We start from the raw sequence: 24,253 nt of genomic DNA on the forward strand, positions 1-24,253 counted from the left end.
AGAGGCCAGTTTTATGAATATCTGTTGTTACAACTCTGTTTATCTGTTTCTCAACCTGTTACAGAGAGATGTATGACAGAGTTTTATCTTGTTGGACATTTCACTTTCCTTGGGAGAAAAGTGTCTCCTGAAAAGAAGGACAACAGAAATTCAAAGTAGTCATTTAATGCCTATTCTGTATTTAATTTCAGTAATCTTTGCAACACCTGATTGTTTCCTCTCACATCTCATAATTGTTCTGCTTGACCTGCTAAAGCTCTGCCTGTGGCAAAGTTGCAAAACACCTGAAAAAGTATTTTATTTCCTTTTCAATTGTAACTGGAGACCTGCAAGCTATGTTTTTCCTGGGAAATAGTACATTTCACAAAGCGCTCCCTTAAGTGCAGGGCCAGTTTAAAAAGCGTTTGTAGACAAGCCACTTGTTTTCCTTTGAACATCTAATTTGTTTATTCCCATTTTCAAACAGTCCCCAAGCAATATAGTTCCTGTAGCTACTATCATCATGTGTTGGAGTTATTCACCTCCCAGAGGCTCAGACCTTTCATCAATATGCCATTGGCACAAAGCAGCAACTGTTGCATATTCATTGTCCGTGACACCAGCTAGAGGGCCTCCAAAAAGCCTGACTCTCTCTTTTTTTTTCTTTTTTTTCCCCTCAGAGCAAGGAAAACAATCCCTTCCCTTCTCCAGTCCCTTGATAAGGGTTTCTGTCCAATAACGGTGCTTTCTGCTCTGAGGCATATTTAACTGTGAAGTCTGCAGCGGGAGAGGCTTTCCTTCAAGCTGTTAGTGTTTTATCCTGGCAGGCTCCTCGAGGTTGTTGTGAGGAGTCTAGCCAGTTGGTGAGCTTTGTAATCTAAACCAGCTGTCCCAGGCTGAGGCCCCCATTTGCATTGTTTAACATACTTAGAAAATGAAGTGTTCATTTTTAACATTCCTCCTCCAATTGGTTTAATGCTGAATTACAGAAGAGAACTAAGCAAAACCAGGTGCTTTCTCTGTATTCTCTCCAGTGTCTGAGGAGGTACAGACGGCTTCCGATCTTCTCCATTACTTGCTATTTCATTCTTTGGACTATAAATGACTAAGGAACCAAAGTGCTAGCAGAGGGTAATGTTTGGAAAAACTTTCTAGCTGTTCTTCAGTACAGACTCTGGGTTTTTTCCACCTTTCACGAACAGTTTTGGACATGCAAGGAGTAAAAAGGTAAGTGGTATGCATGAACTTCTTTACTTACCAAAGGGAAGCCTACTGTGGAAAACGTCTGTGGCAGGGATTTGGTATGCCAATCCACTTGCTAAAGCTATTTGCAAAGAGACAGGATCTCAGTGGTCAGAGGTGGGGAAAGGCAATCTGTCTGTTATTAAAGCTGTGCTGTCTCTGACGAGTTCCTTCTTGATCTATGCTTATACTCTGCACTTCAGGAACCCTGGTATCCCTGGGAGTGCTGAACTCTGACAGCAAATGATCCCACTGGCTACAGTGATTGATTCAAAGCTAATTAGTAACTATTGCAGAAGTTAATTACTAGTTTAAAATATTTTTCCCTGCTGGGCAAGCTACTGTGACCAGCTACATATAGTGCTGATAGGTTGTGCTTCATGTCTGTTAATAATTCTTGAGGGGATTAGAGATCTAAAGTAACTGACAAATTGAGATAGTGGTTGCTGGCAGAACACATATGAGGCAGTAAGGTCACCCCCTCCCAAGAGGAAAGAATATATCATCTTGTAACAATGAAAACTAAAGACTGTCTAGAAATGTATGAGGTTTTTTTCTCACCAGTTTTACAGGGTATTTTGTGAGCATGCACTGCTCTGCAATATTGTAGCCCAGTCACTAAGCACTTTAATGTTCAGCCACAGCCTGTTTTATTTCATTCTAGTGCTATTGTTGCTACATACAAAGTGAGTATGCAGTCTTTACATCAGTACATGATCTAAAATCTCTTCAAAGAGATTTGTAGAATCAAAAAATGAAGTACAAGCCTAAACAAATAACACTGTATTATGAATGATCTGCATCACACTCTAAGGAAAAGTCTGTGCAGAATTTGCATTTCCCTGTCGTTCAAACCTGCCAGCAAGCACAATCTGTCTCTGCAGCAGTATAAGCAACCTTTTTACTGTTTAGGTTGACTTTTAAGAACTTGTGTCTGTCTCTTAATTTAAAACAAATTTCCTCTAATGTGTTGGTCACTATTTTCTTGTGGCTTTGTCTGATGCATTTGTAGGTCTGGTTCAGCAGCTCAGTTTGCACTAGAAATCAGAGACAGCTCTAAGAAAGTTGGCAGGTTGCTTGGGTAGCAGAAGTAAGGCTACCTAAAATATCCCATGCTTCCTGTGCTAGTTTTGTGGGAATGTATTGTATGCAAGTTGCCATTTAGAACTAGAATCCAAGATAAGAAAGATGCAAGTCTAATTCTATTGATAAGTAGTAACATAAAAGGCAGCAGCAAAACACTGAATTCCATAGTACATAGAAAAAATTAATTCCTTACTGTCCTTCGCTATTTTTTTTGCCTGTTAGTAAAAACTTGGGGATGGGAGCTTAGCCAACCAGAATTTTTATACTCCAGGTAAGGAGTTCCAAAAATAGCCATAGTGCTCTGTTAGTGTGGAATCCTCTTCTGTGAGCTGCATTGAAGAGATCCAGTAGGTCTCACTAGATGCTAAGATGATATAACTGGGGAAGGCTCCATTGAAGGTAGCAACTTCTAGCAGCTGATGACCTGGCACTGTGTGTCTGCCTGCAGAGCAACATATTACTCAAGATTGAGTAAAGGGACAGAATCTGGCCCTAAGAAAATGGATTAATCTCAGATATAGTCTCTTGGGGATGAAATGCGGTTTAGCGGTTAGAACAACTGGCTTGGATTCAGGACCTCCTGCATGACATGTCTGCAGCCCCTGCCAACGCATTTGCACTGGGAGCTTAGGCACGGCCTGTACTCTGGCTTACCCATCTGTAAAATGTGCACAAAAACCTTCTATATTCTCAAAAGAAAGGTGTCAGAATGGGGCAAAAATAGTCTAATGAATATTGTACACCTGTTCACTAAACAGTTGCTACATGGGGTGTGATGAAAAATAGAACCATTATTAGACGTGTGTGCAGTCTGGTTCTGATTCCAGCTGCATAAAACCATAGTAAAATTAGTGAGACTGAGATATGAATCTGGCCCACAGTTGTACTACTCCTTCTTCAGAGGCCAAATCATGTTAGCAAAACTGTGCCAGAGACCGAAGTGCCACTAGGAACTAATTTGTACATGTGTGTTTAATTCTGGATATCAGAAAGTTTTCAGCCTATTTTCTATGCACATTACAGGATACTGACTGCTTTCACACTGACCATCTGCCTTTCAAGCCCTGGAAAAGCACAGGTGAGAGGTGCACACAGAGATCTATATACTGTTTTGTACTGAAGCGCTATATGGCATGGGACTTAACTGGCTAACAGGTGGATAGGAAGCTCTGTGGTCTGGAGTTTACATGAAAAGGAAGCTGTGTGGTCCAAGGGTTTAGACGGGAGAACTTGGAGCCAGCAGGATCCTGCAGTTGAACATGGACTGAGCTTATTGACTCATCCTTGCCAGTTCAGCAAAATGTCTCTGTAGAAACCTGAAATTCACTGAAAAAACTGATTCTGCCTCTGAACTAAATATTTCTGAAAAAGGAAATAAGAAAAGCCATCCCAGGAGATCAGGGACAGATCAGCTCTGGGTGGGGAACATCCACTCTTGGAAAAGTTAATAATATAAACAGGCCTTTTCTGTGTATAGCAGGATCTTGCCTTAAGACTGTTTAATTTTGAACTGTGACCCTGAATAACTGTACCCAAGTTTTCATTTTAATTTATGCCCAAACCCATTTTTGTTCAAGAGGCAGGAATTTTGAGGGTAGGTGGAACTAAAGTAGTCCAGTTTTGAAATAGCAGAAGGATTAGTTCTTTGTGTTCTTGGACTCCATGTGGACTTTAAATTAGGAAAAACAGTTCCCAAAGGCATGTTAGGTTTGGATTCCTAGTTGATAATCCAGATATATTCAGTGTCCAGAGCTGTGTTTCTGAATGCCAAAAGACTCTCAGATTTAGTTGTTGGGGGGGTGGTGGTGGTGGTTTGAGCTTTTTTCTTTCTTTCTTTCTTTTGTCCCCCTATTACATTGAGAATTTCCTGCAGGTGATATGCTTATTAATATTTTTCTGAACATTGGATCTTTTTGGGAAATGCTTTTCACAGAATCACAAAAATGTTAAGAGCTGGAAGGGATCATCTAGTCCAATCCCCCTGCCAGAGCAGGATCACCTCTACCAGATCACACAGGAAATCATCCAGACAGGTCTTGAATATCTCCAGAGAGGGAGATTTTTCATGCCCCTGGAGAATTTTTGAGATGTATTTCAGGGTTTATTTTTATTTTTTATAGTATAAAAAATATTGCTTCCATTGAGATATTTATAAAAACATCTTGAACCATAAATTGATTTTTGAAGTCTAAGCAAAGAGAAACTTGGCATCAAAACGATAACGACAAATTCTTTCTGAAGATATTGAAACTGGGCATTTCAACAATATTGGATTTTTATCTAGAATAAAGCTCTACAAACTTGTTGAAACCAGTTCTACCAGTAGTTTCAGTGCTTCTGAATCATCATCTGTTATCCAAGAGAAAATGTTGTTAAAAACTATCTTACTTCTCCTCCCAACTTAGGTGTAGTGTGTAGACCACAACACAGAGAAGATAACAAAAGGTAGCCTGCGTACACTCTTTAAAATGTGAGGCTGATTATATGTGCTCCCATCAGAGTGTCTTGGCTTTCCAGGACATGACACCAAAACATCTTAGAATAGCAAAACAATGAAGACAGAATCCCTTCATAGTTGTTTGGCAATTTTAGCAGAGTTATGTGTATACATCTGTGCAGGTGACAGGTGCAGTCCAAACAGTGCCATGTGCCCCTACCCTCATTCCTACAATGGTCCCCTTCCACTGACCTATCCTTCTAACCCTTTTAATTCGATCCACAACTTCCTACTTCTCCAAATGTGAACCAAGTACTTTTCTATTCCACTGATTTACTATGATTTCTTAAACAAAGTCAAAAAATGAGTGTATTTATCAATTAGCAGCAACGATAAATGGAAGAATTTTGAGCGTACTCTGTCCTTTGCCTTTTGGTTACTTCAGTAGTTCCTGTTTTCTATATAACTCTTGCTTACATTCTTTAGTACAGCCTCTTTACTATGAATATCCTGTGCTTGTGTCAATTGCTTGGCCCAGTCAAAAACTAGAGAGAGCAGGGTGGTGTTTTAATAGGCAACGACACAATCAGTACCAGGAATCTCATTGGTTTAGAAATGCTGAGATCAGCTGCTGAAGACTCAAGGTTGTAGCCCTGATAAAGATCAGCACCACTGGACAGGAAAGGACAAGGCTTCCAGTAACCTTGCATGCCTGGAACAAGTATCTCCTACAGATCTATTCCCTAAAGAAAAAAAAAATATTTAATGTAAACAAAAAGCCTTACTTGTATTAAGCTTCTTATGTTTTAACTGTGACTCCAGTCAGATGGCTAACTTGATGAGACTCTACTGAATGTACTGTAGGGTTTATTTGTAGAGTTTTACACCCTGTTAGAAAGTTTATCTAGTAAAGTTTATCTTTGAACGGACCCCCTCTGTTCTGGCAAAAATAAGATCCCAAACCAGAAAAGCCTAACTTCTGTGTTAACAGCTGCTATGGCACCTAATTTTATGTTGGTTACCCCCAGACAGAGGAATATCCTGACACTCATCATCCGAGTGAACTACCTTCTGAGTTAAGGGGCTGGTATGTGAGCCTCAGATCCATGTATTGCTGATTGTCCTTTGGGGAAATTATTTCATTTTGGTGTAAAGTATAGTGTGAATTATGGCACTAAACATGATAATCCAGATGAACATTTGACTCTGCAACCCTCTCATTTCACAGTCACTGAGCATCCTTTGTTTTCTCATTTTAGCAACAATGCACTAATGGGTTTGACCTGGACCGTGCCTCTGGGCAATGCTTAGGTAGGACTTGAATCAAATCAGTATATATAATTGCAAGTTCAGAAATCCTGACTTTATGGAGTTAACATTGTACTGCTGTTAGTATGTTTTTCTTGAAAAATTCTTGCTGTGTGACAAATACGTGTTTGTGTATATGTGCATACAAAAATATATGGGCGTATGTATATCTAAATATGTGTGTGTTTACATAACAGAAGTCTGTACATTATGGAGATACTAACTGGCTGACAGTGCTTCTGAAATAGCACTGATGCATTTTGATGGGAGTTCAGTGTAGTTGCCAAACGACAAGTGGTGGTTGCCCTCCATCACTTCCTCCTCCAAACTCAGTATTTGCTATCTCTATTGACAGCCTCCACCTGGAGGCTTGGATAAAGTCTACCACTGATCAGTGTTGAAACTCCAAGTAAATCGTTGAGGCAATATAAGGAAGGATGTAGTTTACCCTATAGCATCTTTTTATCAGCATTATTCATTCTCCAGGGCAGCACCTTCTGCTTGTGCTGAAGTTATTCAAACTGTTAAGGAAAAAGCAGCAACAGGTTGCTTGCCCTGTCATAACAGCACACTTTCTGTGCCTAGGGAGCCACACAAATGCTCAGTTTGGCTAAACCATTTGTATCTTTCCTAACTTAATTAAGCTGTGATCTCAATCACAGCAAGAGAGGCCTGAACTGTATCCTCAAATCTGAACATCCCTAACTTTTTCTGTGGGAGGGATCTTAGGAGCTCCAAATCAAGATCCAAGTTTCACAGCTGGGCAAACCAAACAACCAATGTTTGAAATCCTGATCTGCATGTTGTGGTTTGGACAGACCCTCTAGCAGGAACAAGCAGTAGCATGCTGTAGCCATGTGCAAATCAGTGCTCAAACTGAACATTTATGGAACAACAGAACAGGCTTCCCCTCTCTCTCTAACCTCTAATAGTGATGTAAAACAAGTAGAACACAGGACACGTTGAATATATGGGATGTTTCCTGGTTCAGTATAATGCAAATTCAAAGTTAGGCTCCACAAAGAAAGATTAGGTTTTCCATTCAAGGAGAGTATAACATTTTTTAGCAAAGTCTTGAGGAAAATACTAACTTTTGGGGTTGTTTGTTTTAATAGGTCCCATTAAGAGCATTTATCTTTTGCAATTTCCCTTCAGATATTGATGAATGCCGGACTATTCCTGAGGCCTGCAGAGGAGATATGGTGTGTGTCAACCAGAACGGTGGCTATTTATGCGTACCCCGAACAAACCCAGTGTATCGATCACCATATCTGAATCCTTATTCAAATATTTATCCACCACCCCCAGCACCAGGCCCCGTTTCTAACTACCCTACTGTTACAAGACCTCTGATGTGTCGGTTTGGTTACCAGTTAGATGAAAACAATCAGTGTGCTGGTAAGTCGTAGAAATCTTTATTCTGTACTTTTATGTATATTAAAGCTTGTCTGACATTTCAGAGAGAAATGGCCTGCAATTGTCCTTTAGAAATTGAATCACTTAAGCCCAGTATTTTGAAATTTAGCCACTTTTAAAAAGAAAAAGAAGATGAGCTGTACATTCCTATAGTCAGTATTCAATGCAAGCCAACATAAGATTTAGTGCTATTGTTTAATCAGGAAACCAATTTCTGTGAAAGAACTGATATTTTCACGAGGTATACAATCATCTGATCACAGGTAATTTGCCAGTGCATACAAAGCATGCCTTTGATGCCTATGCTTCTGTCTTTGAGAGGGAAGAAGTCCCTCCATTTGAAGTGTTAAATGGGAACAGACAAAACTTTTGTTCAGTTCTTGGCCATATAGTGACCTTGTTCAGATTCCTGGATCTGGATCTTCCTCCTGTAAATGGGGTAGAAGAGAACTGTTTCCTCCCACACCCTGCATTTCACATAGAATATAAGCCCTCTGCAGCGTGTAGCACCCTCTTATCTAGAGGGTGGGATACAAGTGTTAGTGCTACCGCTGCTGCAATGACTGCAGACTTCAGCTGAGAATGGAACTCCCTTGTTTGAGGCACTGTACAAACACATGAGGAAAGAATTACTGCCCCAGCAGAGTGTTGACATTGCCTCAGCACTTTGATATTCCCCAATCTCCAATACAAAAACCAAATAACCCTATGAAAAACTTCTAGTGTTGGTAGTTTTTTCTACTTTGTATCTTTTGCTAGATTCTGGTGCCACTTACTCAGTTTTGTACTGTTTAACTCACATATAAACTGCTCCTGTGTTACTCAGATTCAAGGGAGATTTAGATTATATCCCTTTGGTTTGCTTGGTTTTGATAATGTCATGTTGTGAAAGAATGGAGAAAAAATTATGAATTAATGGAATAAAATTCCAAAGGCCAAATTTTGATGCCAAACTTAGAATCAAGAGATCAGGGGCAGACTGATGATTGGTAAATGCTCAGGGTAAATGATGGTGCAGATGTAGCCCACAAGTCTACCGCAAAGTTGATCTATAAGCACTACTCATTTCTGTATCTCTGTTGTCCTAATGACAAGGTGAGTTCTTTAGCTATTACTGCATGTAGCTAATAGCCAGAAGGTTTTTATGAAAAATTCTTTTCTAAAGTCTTTGACAAGAAAAAAGAAAACAGCCCTAACCTCAGAAGATGTGAGAATTTTGCCTGTCTTTAGACTAAGGAGCTGGATTTAACTTAGAACATTTCTTTTTGGAATGCTGCTGCAGAACAACACAAGAGCTAAAACTGACTTTTTGGGGGGCTGATTCTGCCCTGTTGTTCTAAATTTCTGTCAGGACTTGATTTCAGATGTACTTTGCTTCTGTAGTGAAGAGACCATGATGCTTCATAGAAGCTGTGAGTGTAGATTTAAATACAGCTACTCTGGAGCACATTTTCCTGTATTTGAATCATTGCCCTCTTCATGTTCTAAGGTGGGAAGAACATAGTTACCAACCAGAGTTAGTAGTAATGCCTGCCTGAAAGTTTAAAAGTCTGTTTTTTGATGGCAAATTTTGAAACACTGGGATAACTGATGGATTTGCTGTAAAAAATAATGTATAGCATCCAGTCCTTTGAAATTTGCAACTAGTCCTTCTCATCTTAGCAAACTGATCAACCTTAGTATTTTATCTAATGATTTGTAGATTCTTCATGAGTGTTTTTATTTTGCTGACTGATGTAGATGAACCAAGAAATGGGGCAGTTAGTGGGAAAAAAAGTGGGGAAATCAAAGGGGAAATGAAACCTCTATATTTTACTGTGTCTGACCTCCTGCATGTAAACCATACTAATCAAAACAGCTGGATTTGGAAAACTTTTACAGTGGGCCTTCTAGCCTGCAAAAGATGTATAAGTTTGTATCTGCTGTGGTAGAAATGTGGGGGCTAGTGCTTTCTTCAGTCAGGGTTGTTCACTTCAGTCACTTTATCTTTCCAATATGGGAATTTAATTGTGAGGCAAAGTTTGGTGAATAGAGATATTAACAAGAAGAGACGAGATAGGGCAGACTGCTATTTGAGTACACTGGTTAGCTGGGAGCAGTTTTTGAAAGTCTACATCAGCTTTAAATTTAGGCAGGTAGTGGAACATACTTGTGTTAAAGGAAGAGAGGAAAATAAAAACCCTAACTTAAAGAAAAGACTTGTGGGAATGAAAGTCTCTCTGCTGGGGTTGGATTTAATTTTTCATTTAATGAAATCCTCTGGAGATGCTCACTGTCTTGATGCAGTATTTAGTTTTGCATCTTTGTGACTTAGGATGGAAAGTGTGGATACCAAATTATATGAATATATGTCCCACTGCAGTGGTAGTAGAAAGGTCTGATACTCTATTTCCAGGACTTCTGGTGTGGTTTACAGGGTGATGTACAATTTCATGCTTGAAGGCTTTGAAGACAAGACACTAGAGAACCTTGAGAAGGTCCTCAGAAATAACCAAAATTTTACTCGGGTCGTTCAAGAAAATTTGCATCACGTGAATCACGGCTCCATCCTAATACAAGTTAATTATAAGCATAGCTCATGTTCATGGCATTTCAGTTGCTCTATGCTTCCCTGCTTGTCAGCATTTGCATGGTCTTAAGGATATGAAGGACTTCAAGGGTTAATTTTGTGGAATGGTTGAAAAGAGTAAACTGGAGTAAAGAGTAAACTGGAAGCTATTTTGCCCAGTAGCAGAGCCACTGTATAACTTACAGGTTCGTTAGCTGGTGTTGTGGCACCACCTTCCAGCACTTTCTTTCCAAATAAAATTATTCAAAAGTATATCCATCAGAGATGCTGAGACTTTTTGCTATTGGCTTCAGGGGAACCAGAGCTGTTCTAATGCCTGTGTTTCTGAGAAATGTCCAGTTTTTAACAGAGTACACATTTTTGTCTGGTCAGATATGGGTTATAGGTCTGGGTCACATTTTCTCTTGCTAAGCCAACAGAAATCTTTACTTTCCCTTTGAATTCCAGTCAAAACAGCTTATTAAACCCAGGAACCTTCCCTGGGAGATTTGCAGCCTCAACTTTGAAGCACTGAGCTTATTCAAGGGAGTTCCAAAGTGAAACAGGATAAAAATTTGATCTGAAAGCTGTATGAGATTTAACAAGCTCATTGTGGTTTTGTTGGGGGTTTTTTGCTTTGTTTGTTTTGTTTTGTTTTGTTTTGTTTTTAATCTGCCCAACCCCCTTCGCTAAATCTGACAGAAACAAAGGACGGCTGTGAGAGTGTCACTCTGTCCCAGCCTGGCACCTGGCTGGCCTGCCTGCCAAGGCTCTATGTTCCCTGGCTCTTGGAGGAATGTGCACCCTGGGTGGTTCAAATAACATTCCCTGTCATGGAGCTGAAGAAAAAAGAAAAAAGGGGAAAAGAAAGGCAAAGAAATATAAGCCATTCTCCCTTTCAAGCTTTTTTGGCCTCATCCTTTTTGGCCTGGAGGGTAATAGACAGGGGTTAAGTGTCCTTCCCCACCCAGCTCACCACTGTCTTAGCAAAAAAGTTTTTCTCTCCATGTTCTGACTTTTGTGAAAGCAAAACCTTTTCTAACACAAATGCATCTTAAAGCCACCTGTTGGTGACCATTTTTTCCCACTTCAGCGCCCTGTGTGTGATGGAGAAATAGCCGTAGCCAGTTTTGGCCACAGGCAGAGAAATATTTTAATGATAATTCCTTCTTAAATCTTCTGTGGGCTTGATTCTGATATGTGGTATTTTTACCCCCAGAGTTACTGAATGTTTAATATCTTTTATGTATAAATGTACTGTGTTTTCAACAGCATGAAGTCTGGGTAAACTCCTTCTAACACAGGTTGGGAATGATTTATAACCACAATTAACGCTAGAATAAAAGACCACATACTGGAAAAAAGCAAAGAACATGTAGTGCAAGAGCTCTGCTTGAACTGTTTGTCTTCTAACACTACTTCTCTATAAATACAGAATGGTTAGTCATAATAATGATTTCTTCTTAAGGAACTTGGTCTAGTAACTGTTGGCAAGATGAAACTGTAGTGAATGCCCATGTTCTTGCATTATACATTCATAAGCTGAGAGCTCTTTCCAATTTCCCTTCACTCCACCTTGCTGTTTCCTGATTTACAATGATCTTTAAAACATGCCTCTAACACAGATCCTTCTGGGCATTGTGGAGAAAAAAAGGGAATGGGTGGGTTCTTAGTTCTGCTTTCTCTCTCATTAATGCTCATGCACAATGCAAGGAGATGATGGGAGTGGGAAGGCATCTGGGAGGGTTGAATGGAGAGATTGGAGGGATCCACAAAACCAGAGAAATAGATGTTAGGAAAGGTATATGCTTAAGGCAAGATGAGTATAGCCTAGAGACAGAAAGAAGAGAAAAGGCCAGGGAAGTGAAAATCAATTTTTTAAAGCATCCTCTTTATTTTTTAAACAAAACTAAAAGGAAGAAGCACAAAATCAGGGAAATGGAAAGGTGCTCTTCCCAAGTGTGAAGGAGTACTGTTCTTCCAGGCCTCATCTGTGGAGTAGTCATTGCTTCAGCTTTCCTCATTTCTCAAAGGCTGCCAAAACAGACTGCCAGAATTGCCAGGATATTCCCTACAAGTCCCCAGTTCTACATTTGAGAAGTAAAATTCCTTCCTTCAAAACATTACCTTTGCACATATGGGGTTTAAATCATTATCATTTGTATTGCAAGCATACCTGAAACCCACGTCCAAAGCCTGCAATCATACTGACCTGCCCTGTGTGCAACCAGGCTATTCTGAGGTGGGTTTTCAATCAAAATAAAGGAGCTGGATGTGCATGTCTGGGGAAAGGGGACAGAAATGAAGATACAGGGAACCAAAAGGAGGTGCCTACGTCTTGTGATAGGCCCATGGCTGTGCTGGGGATGGAGCCCAGAATTCCTTATTCAATGGTCTACCCACTAGTAACTTTTCTAGTGAACTCTCCAGTCATGTACAAACAGGAGGAAAAAAAGGAAAGGGAAGCAAGTTGCCTCTGAAGCATCTCAAGAAGAAGCTGTAGTTGGTGGCTAAGGCTTTGGTTGAAGGATTTTGCACTCAGTTCCTCACTGCCTGTAGATAACCATGATGAGTAATTTGGGGCTTCAGGTCATTCTGTATAATCTGAAATAAGAATTCATATTCAGTATTGTACCAAGCATAATTTCACAAGTAGATGATAAGTAGTGAGAAAACTCCCTGACAAGTATCGTGTAATAATATGTAAACAGGAGAAAAAAGGCTGTTTAATAACCCTACAAAAGCAAAGATCAAAGTGAGACATGTGGAAGTTATTTACTTCTCTAGTGCACTAAACTTGTTGGAAAGTACTGGGAACTTTATCTATGTTCCTGCACAGATCAGAGAGGGGAAGTCCCAGAACTTTATCAGTATCTCCCATTTACTTCAGGAACACCTGTGCTATAGAAGCTTTCAGTAGTTACTAGATCCTGGAGTTTTTCAGTCACCACCTGCTTATGCTGTGCTTTTTACTGTTTTAGCACTATTCAAGGTGGTTGACCCTTGATTATCTAATGTAATAAGACTAGACAAGTCGGGTAAAATGAAGACACAGAAAATATAAACTGTGTATGTTAAGACAGAAGACTATTGCCAGGAAACTAATGTAAGAGATTATTAATGTCATAGAATACAGACCTAACTTAACATAGTCCTGTTGCATTGGAGAAACTCACATTGTACGTTAATTCTTCTGGGTCCAGCCTCAGTGCTTCTGATCTAGTGGCCTGACTGATTCACAACTTCAACAGTCTTCATAAAGGTAAACATGAGTTGAACATAAAATATTCACAGGTAGCAAGGTACATCTGAAAACACTCAGAGCTCCTTCCTCCCTCAGGAAACCATTGCACCAGCACAAACGATGGACCAGGGCTGAAGAAAGGTAAGATTCAGCAGGGTCCATCAGTCTGGTCATTCCTACAGAAATTTGACCATCAATAATTGTATCCTTCCAGAGCACATTTTACCAATCAATGACAGTGGAAGTGCTGCTATTCAGTGAAGTGAATCCACTTGTAGTGGAGGAGTTGGCTTGACGGAATAAGTTGCTGTACATATCTGTCTGTAGCAGGGTAAACTGAGCCATCTGTGGCTTGGATTATTCCTTCCCTCATTCCTGGCTAAGTGCAGTGTGGGAGGAGTATGGTCTGGTGGTTAAAGCACAGGCAAGTGCTTCATTTATTTGTGAAGCTTCTACCACGCACAAAGAAATTAATAAAATTGAACCAAGAAATATAACATGCACGCCAAGAAGGCTTACATGTTATTAAGAAAACTGTAACCTATGTGTACTGGAATGAAAACTAGCAGGCTCCTGAGTACGGCAAAAGGTAACAATAAGTACAAGTTTCTCATTCTACATGTCAGTGCCTTTCAAGCACCACTGACTGACTGTATTTACATGTGATGATGCAAGAATAGAAAATAAACACAACTACAGTATAGCCTCAACTGAACTTGCATGAACTGTAGTTGTATTGGGTAGGTAGATGGATAGTCAGCTAGAGGCCAAAGACTCTTAGACCTATAATTATGGATCACATTCATTGACTTTGGTGAAGATTTTCAGATCTTGGGGCAGAAGTCCTTCCAGTGAATTTATCAGGTTGAAGTTAAGCTGTCTTGCACTTAAGCCTCCAACCATAAAAGGCTTATGGTCAGGGAGTTTGGTTACATTTTGTTTCTGCTAGACTTCTTACACTATGATAAGAATTTCCTAGACATTGTGCGGGAATAATACACAACTGGTCAGAAGATCACCTTATGGTTAAAATCTGTGGTCACCAGGAGTGTTTGAATTTGCTTTCAACTTTAGCTTGAGCTAAACTGATACTGTCTGTGGAAGTGTCTTCTGCTTATTAGGGGCATACAGGCAGCTGAATGAGAATGTATCATGTTACAAACATAACTGGCTATAACTGTCTTTTATGCAGAGAAAGGGCATAAGCACAGGAAGGTCAATGTCCATGTTTTATTAGATGTGCAGGCCACAGTCCAGACACAGGAAGGTTAAAATCCCTTTAGACGGTGACCTCTCTATTTCATGATGCATTTTATTTTTCTCATTTTCCTGGAATTGTATGATACTTTAGTATATGAGATTGCAAGAACCCAGGGATCCCACCACTTTTGCACTTTTTGATTGCAGAGGGCAAGGATATACAAGACAAAGAGATTTAACTGATTCTATGGGGCTTGGTGGGTCTCTGAATTGGGAATTAATGGTCAGCAGGCTCTGAGGCTGGTAATGATAAACTTCACTTATCACCAAGAGTTAGTTGGCAGAAGGCTATAACAAACTAAATTCAGACGAACAGTAATCATGCCTAGTTTGCCACATCCTCAGAAATGTGCTAGCCAGGGTAGGGCTCTCATCCTGTTCTGCTGAATGATTCCTGAGACTCACTGTTAACAGTAGTTTGATACAAGGGGCTTTGTGTCTGCCTTGCCTTGTGTCTTACTTCCAGGGATTCAGCAGCTCCAAATCAGTTAAAGGCACTATGTGCCAATTAGCTCTCCCTGCTCTAGAACAGATTTCATGAGCTTTTATTTTTTTGAGATAGCTGTCACACTAGATAGTCCCACCAACCAGACAATTACAGGGCTTTAAAAAAGAAAAAAGAGTCACCTAATGGTGCTGGAAGATTGACAAACTTCATGAGTACTCTTCTCATGCACTGGCTCTGTGTCTTGTCCTTCTCTCACTTCCCTATGGGTGGCCGTTTTAGTTACAGATGACGATCCATGCCTAGCTTTCTGCTGGGACCCTCAGGGACCTTGATTGCATGAGTGACACCTTCTCTACCTCTGTGGCATAATGTGCAAAGTTCAGTATGTGACAGAGTGTCTCTCCTTACCTGGAAGACTTGTTTATTTTCAGTGGCCTTCATAGCACCAGTGCTCTGTTCAGGCCTGTGTTAATTTCTGCATGTATTTGCAGCACCCACAGTACGTAGAGATGGAAGCATTCTCAATGACTTAAAAATCACTGGTTTTTATTGGCCTCTCCCTTACATTTTTTGGGTCAGCTTTGTTTCTTTTTGCTTCATTCCAGCATTAAATTGGCCATGGTTATATGTCACAATCAAGATGTTAAGCCAAAATATATACAAAGTATGAACTGGCTCCTTTGCCAGTATGAATCAGCCAGATGGGCTGTATGTTTTGCCAGACTCTATAGGCAGAAGTAATGCCTGGCACTGGTGCTTAGCCTTGTCCCTAAGACAGCAGACCCACGGTGGAGCTGCCACGCAGAAACGGAAGAGCCATGTGATGCAAGTTTAAAGTGCTCTGACCCCTTTGTCTGCCAACTCACTGGCTTCCCATTTCAGTACTTCAACGAGATGAGAGAATTTTTCAAAGAAAACAAAGCTACCAGAAGATGAATGGGAATCATACATCAGCAGCCCAGTTCAGGCAAGTAGTTTCAGGGTTCTGCCTCTTAGATGGGACACGCCGCCACCTGAGGAAAACAAGAAGTGCTGAAGTCCATCTTCAGTTTTAACACCCACAAACCCTTCTCTGCTTTTAGTTCTTTTCAACCATAACTTGTGGTTGCATCTGTATTGTGGTATAAGGCTATGCTGCACTGTGAGAAGGATGGTCCAGACGATAGGACAGGAGTATGAAAAATAGGACGGTTGAAATGGAAGCCTTTGTTCTTGCTGACCTTCACCCTCAGCAGACATATAGCACATACATGCTCATTGTCTGGCCTGTGATCTTTGCCACAGAATGCCAGTATGACCTACAACTTTTTGGTCAGTATTGTTTTCAGAATTGACCAATTATCTGAGGAATCTTAGTATCTGAGCAACTAGATGAAAAACTTTGAGGGATGTAGGTTTTCAGGCAGAGGCATTCACCACTCTCTGAAAGTCAGGCTGTGTATGGTATCTTCATCTGGGCACCTGTAATTGTGTCTGTACAAACTCCTAATCCCTTCTGGAAAATTCCTAGTAGCAACTCTACATCAATGATATGTCACACACTATGAGAATGAATCTCTTTGTTTTCATGAAGCATTCAATACTGAAATTACAAGAAGTGCTTCAGATAAGTAGGGAGAGCCTAGGAGGAGGGGGAGAACAGTGCATCATAAACTCTCAAAGGCTGAATGACTTCATCTCTACAACTACCTGAAGGGAGGTTGTAGCCAGGAGGGAGTTGGTCTCTTCTCCCAGGCAACCAGCACCAGAACAAGAGGACACAGTCTCAAACTGCACCAGGGGAAGTTTAGGCTTGAGGTGAGGAGAAAGTTCTTCACAGAGAGAGTTGTTAGCCATTGGAATGGGCTGCCCAGGAAGGTGGTGGAGTCACCGTCCCTGGAGGTGTTCAAAAAGGGATTGGATGTGGCACTTGGTGCCATGGTTTAGTAGTCATAAGGTGTTGGGTGACAGGTGGGAATTGATGATCTTTGAGGTCTTTTCCAACCTTGTTGATTCTATGATCTACTCCTTGGTCTGACACTGACAGTATTGTTTGTTTGGGGTCTTGCTTTTGTTTTCCACCCCCCAAACAAATTGTAATGCCTGCTTTGTTCTAATGTTTTGAGCTTATTTCCTTTGGTTTTGGTTGGGTTTTTTCCTCTTGTTTTCCATCCAGCCCCCTGAGTAAATGAAGCATTAGCTGGTGAGCTGGTAAATTGCTGGTTGGATTAAAGGCATTAACTGGTTTTGTGGTATAACCTCAACATAGGTGCACTGAAAGGGAAGATTGTACAAACAGTAATACACAGAAATCTAGAAAACCTACAGTTGTGGTCAGGAAATAAAGGGACTAGAAACCCATCAGTAGATGAAAATGTAACCTAACACATAGCCATCTGATGGAATAGGAACCATAGAATGCAGTCATGTCAAAAGGAGTATAGCATGGGACAGTTTCTGGCAGTGTTATTAAGACTTCTGAATCCCAGAACAGAGATAGTCCTTCAATATGTTCTGCTGAGAATGGATCCAACTTACTGATATTAACTGTAAGTAATTTACTACCAGATAAATGTAGATAAATTTATGGTAAACTCAGGAAAGAGCAACAGCATATTTGGGGCATTATTGAGTGTGACTTTAATTAATTTAATTAAACATATTGTAAAGCTTAGGCTAAAATGACAGCAATTTGAATTGTAAATGTCAGAGAAGTAGAAGTTGTATATGGTGGATGGTACAAAAGAATGATTATTCCTAAATAGGGTATAATTTGCTGAAATGAAGGAAAATTGCTTTCAGACCAAACATAGTAAAGCCCTTTATGACAGTAGAAGCATATCAGGTTACACAAGAATGCACTAGGTGTGTTGCAGTGGAGGAACAGTACAAAACATATCAGCAGAAGCATTTAAAAATGCCTGGAACAATTGTTAGCAAGAAGTCATCTTGCAAGAGTTGGGGGTGGGATAGGTGCTCTCAGGTATCTTTAAGTTCTTTAAGTTCCTGTACTTTTGCATCCTTTGATGTACTTCCAGCTTCTAGGGTGCACAGAGGTACAGAAGAAAAGAGTTTGCTTTATTCAATTCTGCAGAAAAAAGTTCATAGCATGGGTAAGAACTCCCACCCATTAAATAACAGGTTTTGTCCCTGTAGTGGAGCAAGGCAAAGCTGAGATAGCTTCAACAGGTAGCATGACATCCCCTTTCTGAAGGAAGAATCTTGGATCAGTGCAGTCAATTTGCCAGACTACCACTCCTTGCTGGAGCAGGAACCGGGCCAGGGAGAGGGGATGTGGTCTGAAAGCAATAGCAGGGGCTGCTAATTTCCTGGTATTGCAACCCCCGTGGGGAATCCCAATCCTGGCATAGGCTGGAGCAGCCTTGGATTATGTTCACGTATTTCAAAGACAGACTGCAGCAATACATACACCACTTCTTGCCAGTAAATCACTAAGTGCTGCATCTGGAGCTTTAATTCAGAAGCAGATTGAAATTATTTTAATTAAAAGCAGAGCTGATTTTGTGACAGAATAGCCCAGAACTGTGCACTGACAGCTATCTGTTGCTTTGATGCAGTCATCTGAAAAGCTTGCCAGCTTTAGGAAGGAGATAATCCTCTCCACTAAATCAGTGCTATTTGAAGAGATAGGCTTGTAAAACCTGTATTGTGTTATTCATTGCATTTTAAGACAAAATTTTCCATTAAATAAGTGATTTTTTAGATTATTTTTTTCTTGACTCATTGGTATTTTCAAGAGGTTTAACTAGTCAGAGATGAAAAATGCCATTAGAGAGTAAGGCTTTTTTTCTACAGCTTACACATAAGACTTCTGACAATGCTTATGAATTTAATTGAAAAAATGTGAACATTTTATCTGCATATTCATCAAGCAATTTCTCAAACCTAAATGTAGATTTGAACCCAGAGAGCTATGGCATAGGTGTGTCCTATGTGGACAGGAGAACGCCTCTAAATGTAATTAGCAGCTAAAAATTTGTGGTATATCTATCAATGGCCCAGCAGGTCATGTGCTTTCTGAAGCTGACTAGGGGTGTATATCATCACAAGATACAAAATACCATCACACCCTGCTCCAACAAAATGTCAAGCTGACACCTAGAATCTTGGGACATGAAACCATTCCAGAAATACATGATCCATCCACAGGCCGTTCATTCTGACCTGGGGAGGGATATGAAATGCTGAATTAAACACAGTCTGAAGTCTTTGGAGACTCATAAAGTACAAAGGAAGGTTACTAAAGGAAAAGTAAAAAACAAACTAGTAATTTAGATTTTCCCTAGAGTAGGCCCACATGATGGAAAATTCACTGGGACATGCCTTCTGGAGCATAAGGGCCAGAGTTTGCTCCAGGAATAACCACAGACATGAAATGTTCCTGCTGGTTGTGAACATTGCTGGTTTGTTTATTCATTTACTACTACTTTGGTTTTTTAGTCACCTAAACAGAACATGTTTTTTTCAGGCAAGATTGCTTGGAATTGAATGATTTGGCTTGGAAATGCTCAGTGTGAACGTGGTTTCTATAAGCAGAGATACAAAATATTGCTGCCGTGATGAACTGCACTACTAACAAGGTTTACAACTAATCTGCAATACAAACATTTTATCTAGTGTGCAGCAGATTCCTGTTGTCTTCACAAGCAGTTCTCCCAGTCATATTGGTTCAGGAGCTGTCTTGGCTGTGGTCCTTCCCAGCCCTTGTGAAGAAAAAAAAAGCAAAAATCAAACCCTTAACCCTATCCTAGCTAAACCCAGGAGAACCACACAGACTTTAAGTTTTACCACTAATTTTAAAGTGCTGTAAGATCTTTAGAGCAGTACAGAAGATCTGCCTTTATGTTAATTGATTTATTGATTGACAGGCAGGTGTCAGGACTCCTACAAGTGTTAGGTAACTTTTATTAGAAATTTTGTTTGCTGCAGTTTCTGCCTCACATCTGGTGCTGCCTGTGAGTTTCACAACCATCCAGAACTTGTCATGGTCCTGCTCAAAACTGGCAATTTTTGGGTCTAAACAAAACATAACCTTCTGCCTCTAAAGGCTCAGTGCATTTGCTTTGAGGGCTTATCATCTCGTTATTTCACAAATCTTGAAAGATTCTTTCTTAGATTATGCATTAAAGGTAACTGAATGAGGTTTAAAATGATGAGAGAGAAAGAAAAGGAAAAGGCTCTTTGAGAGGAAACACCTATTTTTCCAGGGAGCTATGAACTGAGAGTAAGGAGAGCAGGAGAACTGCCAGTAGACATCCACATCACACACTAATTGGAACAAAGTAAAACTCCCATAGCCACACAATTTTCATTTATCCAGGAAGGTTTGCAACCCAGCTGGCTGGTGGCAATTTTTGGAACATTGCAAGCAAATGGGTTCAGTCATTATAAAACAGTGAATGCCAAATCTGAGTTAAAGCCAGTTATTTGAGGAGGGATTATAGGCATTTTCCAATGATCACCACCACAGAAATAAAGAGATGGCTTGCGTTGTATACACTCAAAAAGGAATGTTGCCCAACATGCATAGCTCTTTTCTATTAACAGTAATGAGGACACAGCTGTCTGAGCCTGGAAGCCAGTATCTGCAGAAGGTAATTCTCAAATATTTTTCTTCTCCTCTGGCTTTTGTCCACTACCCATTCTCTGCTTACAGAAGAGCCCAAAAGGTGCTAACATTTTTACCTTGGCTTTATGGTGCTTTTGAGATTGTTATAAGGCATGCAGTCAGATGGACAGATTTGAAACTCACACAAAATATGAAAAACACTTTTATCCTCTGATAAGCTCCCCAATACCTTTAGTGCCAAGCAAAGTGCTCTCTTTGTGGTCAGTCATGACAGTTTCCAGAACAGCTGGAAATGGTTGCTGCCATGAGCAGAGAAGTGAAACTCTCCCTTCCCAAGAAGGACTTCTAACTCCCACTCCCTGCAGAGTTTGTGGCTTCACTCAGGCAGACTAGTGACATAGGTGTTGAGTCTAGAGGCTCTGCACTGGATGCCTGAGCAATGGTCAAAGCTTTTGTCATGTTCCACATCTGAAGTGGCTGCATTTTAATGGAAGAAGCAGCCCTTCCAATAATAGTTTCTGTTATATCCTGCAGGTGGATATTTGCATTCCTTTATTTTTCATTGAAGTTTTAATTTCTGGATCCATTTGGATCAGTTTCTTTTGCTGTGTTAAAAGCAGAGCTGTTCTCCTCTTCACTAGTTACTGTGGTCTATTCACAGTCTCAGACCTCTTTAGCCTGCCAAAAGAATAGGAAAATGAGTCCTTAATGACTCAGTTAAAATGTATGGTCAAGAAGTTCACTTATTAGAGGAAATGTAAACTGACCACCAGTTGGCTAAACCAGTTGGCTGGACTATTTGTGCTAGTGATTTCTCAAAGCTCCTCAGGGTGTGAAAGTGCAAATAGCAGTTCTCTTATTTTAGTTCTCTCATGCTCTGTACCCTTACAGAAAAGTCTTTAAAAGAATTTTTTGGAGGAGAAGCCAATAAGATATCACAGATATGTTTAAAAGCTTTATAAAGAGTGCTTTAAACTTCTATATTTTAAATATATTCCTTCTCACAGAGTCGTCTTAAACTATCACATAGAATTGCAGAGAAAACATACAATTCAGCCATGGAAAACTCACTGTCTCTATGTTAATGGTTCTGCTCCCCTTCTGTGAAATTTTATAAGGCCCTCTAGAGGTTCTTGCATGAGACTATTTCATATCATGCAGCAAAGGGAGGACTGCAAGGACTTTTTGCTAGAAATGGCCTTTAATTTCTTAGTGTGCATTTCCTGGCTCTGACTGCACATCTTTTTCATGTCCATATAAAAAGTGTCACTTGCATAACCTCCCAGCAGCTGGGAGTCTTCTCAGTTAAATTCTCACCACCATTCCAGGAGATCTCAGTGTAGCATACAAAATAGGTACTTTTGAGAAAGTACAACAGTAACATCCCAGCTGAAAAATGTTTCCTGCTGATGAAGCTGTGTTGAGCAGCAACTGTTTGGTGCCTCCTAAGTCAGCAGGTTCAGTGTCATCAGTGGGATCCTAACACATCTCTATCCTGCTCCAGCAGGCTAGTTGGGTCATTCTTGTTTTGCTGTACCACAGCTACTTGAAATTGTGTAAGTGCAGTGGAGAGATAACTGAGATTCCCAAATCACATACACTGACCATAGATTTCATAAAATGTGCAGAACCTGCAACAGGAAATCATGGATCCAGAGAGTACAGTTACACTCCAGTCCATGAATTTCCATGTTTAAGCAAAGCCTTTAGATGAAAGCAGTAATTTGCCTCATTTATGATCCCAGGATTAACATGCAGATTGTGCATTTGTGTAAAAGCTCTCATGGGACACTGGGAATAGTCCACAAAATCAGGTGTGATTTCGTACTAATAGGGAGCCCCAGGAATTGGTGGAAGTGAGGATCTGTGGTCACACAAGTGATGCCAAATGTATAAACCTTGCATAGGGCTATTCTGAGTAGAAGAGGATGAGGCAGCTGCCCCTTTTGTCCCCCTGCTCTGCACATATCTGCATGGCCATTGTACAAACCTCAGTCACAAAATCAGGACTAGAACTGTGCTCAAACAGCAATATCTTCTCACAGTTTAGTCGTTGTTTGTCATCTTTGAGTAATGTTAGTGTGCTAGCTAAGAAAATACTCAGATAGCTGGCAGGAGATCTAGAACCTGTGACACATGTTGAGCAATTTTCATACCAGGCAGAAGCAGCAGCATTACAGATCCATGCCTCACACTTCCAGGCTGACCATCTATGTGAAAGAAAAAAGAAAAAAAAAAAAAAGAGAGAAAAAGAAATGAACAAACACTTTCATCCTTGTTTATCAATCAATCAATAACAATGCATATGGGATGCAGATAAAAAATTGATTCAGCAATGAACAACCCATGCTCAGACACTGAAATATGCAATTAAACAGGTGTTTAGAGAGTTGATCTTGGATTATGTTCAAGCTCAGCAGGGTCAGTTATCCCTGGAAAAAAAACACTGACCCCACACAGCAGCAGTTTGAATTTGGCTCCAATCTGCACTTTAGGAATGTGGCATTGTTATTTCTTCCCTTGTCTTATCAAATGTAATTATCTTGAGAAAAAAAGTTTTGAGAAAACATGTGATTTCACTGAGTAAAAATCTACTACTGAGGAAATTATTTCTCAGTGTCCAAATAAGGAATGGGGAGAAGTTTAGGGAAAGTGCTCTGTTCCAAGTAATCTTGGAACTGATACTTATGTTACTGAGCTCGGATGTTTAGTCCTGGCCTGCAATTATTCCTATAAAAGACAGACATCTAATCTTGCTATTATTTTAAAATGGAGCCCCAAGGGTTATAAATGACTGAGTGAGCTTCAGTGTTTGAGCAGAGATCCTGGGATAAGCTTGCAGCCTTGAGCCTCTCTGCAAGAACTTTGTATTTTGAGAATGGAGTGAGCTCCTGAGATGGTGGTGGTACAAAAGCTGGACTAAAATAGAGGCAGAGTAAAATAAAGAAGTAGGACTCCAAAACTACCCACACCTCCTAGTAAAAGGGGGAAGAAGACTTTCCATGGCAAACTTTTTTCAGCCTGCAGGAACTATGCTCTCACAGTCATCAAATTAATCTTCAGCCTTACTGTGTTGAATCCCACAGTGGTAATGACTCTCACATAAAAAACATACCCACTTTTGTCAATGGTTGATCAAAAGAAGGAAACGCAGACGTATCTACTACTGTGACCCACAGAAATTTGTGGCATGATTATCAGAGTTCATTACTTAAGAAAGGAAGTAATGCATGCTAAATATGTTCCAAATAGAACAAAATGTAACAGTCCATCTGTGAAGCAGCACACATTGCCAACAGCATATTGTCTTGGAAATCTGCTGTCCACATTGGCTTCCCTCTGAGTACAGAGTCCAAGCAAAGTTTCTCTTCTAGAAGCCAAGGTCTTCAAGAATGTGGTTGTAACTCATATGGTAAGTCCATGTCCTTGCATGATACCTCTCTGCTAGGGGCATTGTCATGCTGACAGCTAACATGACAATGGAGGGAATGGAACAATCACAACACCCTGAGCATGGACCACACTTGTGGAGTCATAGATCCAACCATTTTCAGCATCATTGGATGGACAATAGTCTCCCTTGTTCCTGAAGTGACAGGTGCAAATCATCTCCTTCAGAAGGAACTTCTTTAGTAATCTCTCCACATGTATTTACTTTGTCATGTGATATGTAATCACAGCTCACAAAAAGCAAAGTAAACTTCATCAATTCATTT

The 24,253-nt window shown here is 40.2% G+C and overlaps 1 protein-coding gene across 1 annotated transcript in view; it reads left to right on the forward strand.

Annotated features, from left to right (window-relative positions):
• The first annotated feature begins 1,129 nt into the window (after nucleotides 1–1,129).
• Nucleotides 1,130–24,253, forward strand: part of FBLN5 (fibulin 5) — a 43,717-nt gene continuing 20,593 nt past the window's right edge. Inside the window, exons 1-4 of the mRNA XM_009904816.2 lie at nucleotides 1,130–1,206; nucleotides 3,331–3,385; nucleotides 6,004–6,055; nucleotides 7,208–7,450. Of these exons, the coding sequence (XP_009903118.1) occupies nucleotides 1,190–1,206; nucleotides 3,331–3,385; nucleotides 6,004–6,055; nucleotides 7,208–7,450 (367 nt within the window). The 5' untranslated portion in view covers nucleotides 1,130–1,189. The remainder of the gene's footprint in view (nucleotides 1,207–3,330; nucleotides 3,386–6,003; nucleotides 6,056–7,207; nucleotides 7,451–24,253) is intronic.

This window comes from Dryobates pubescens, chromosome 5 (genome assembly GCF_014839835.1).
Source record: "Dryobates pubescens isolate bDryPub1 chromosome 5, bDryPub1.pri, whole genome shotgun sequence".
Lineage (NCBI taxonomy): Eukaryota > Metazoa > Chordata > Aves > Piciformes > Picidae > Dryobates > Dryobates pubescens.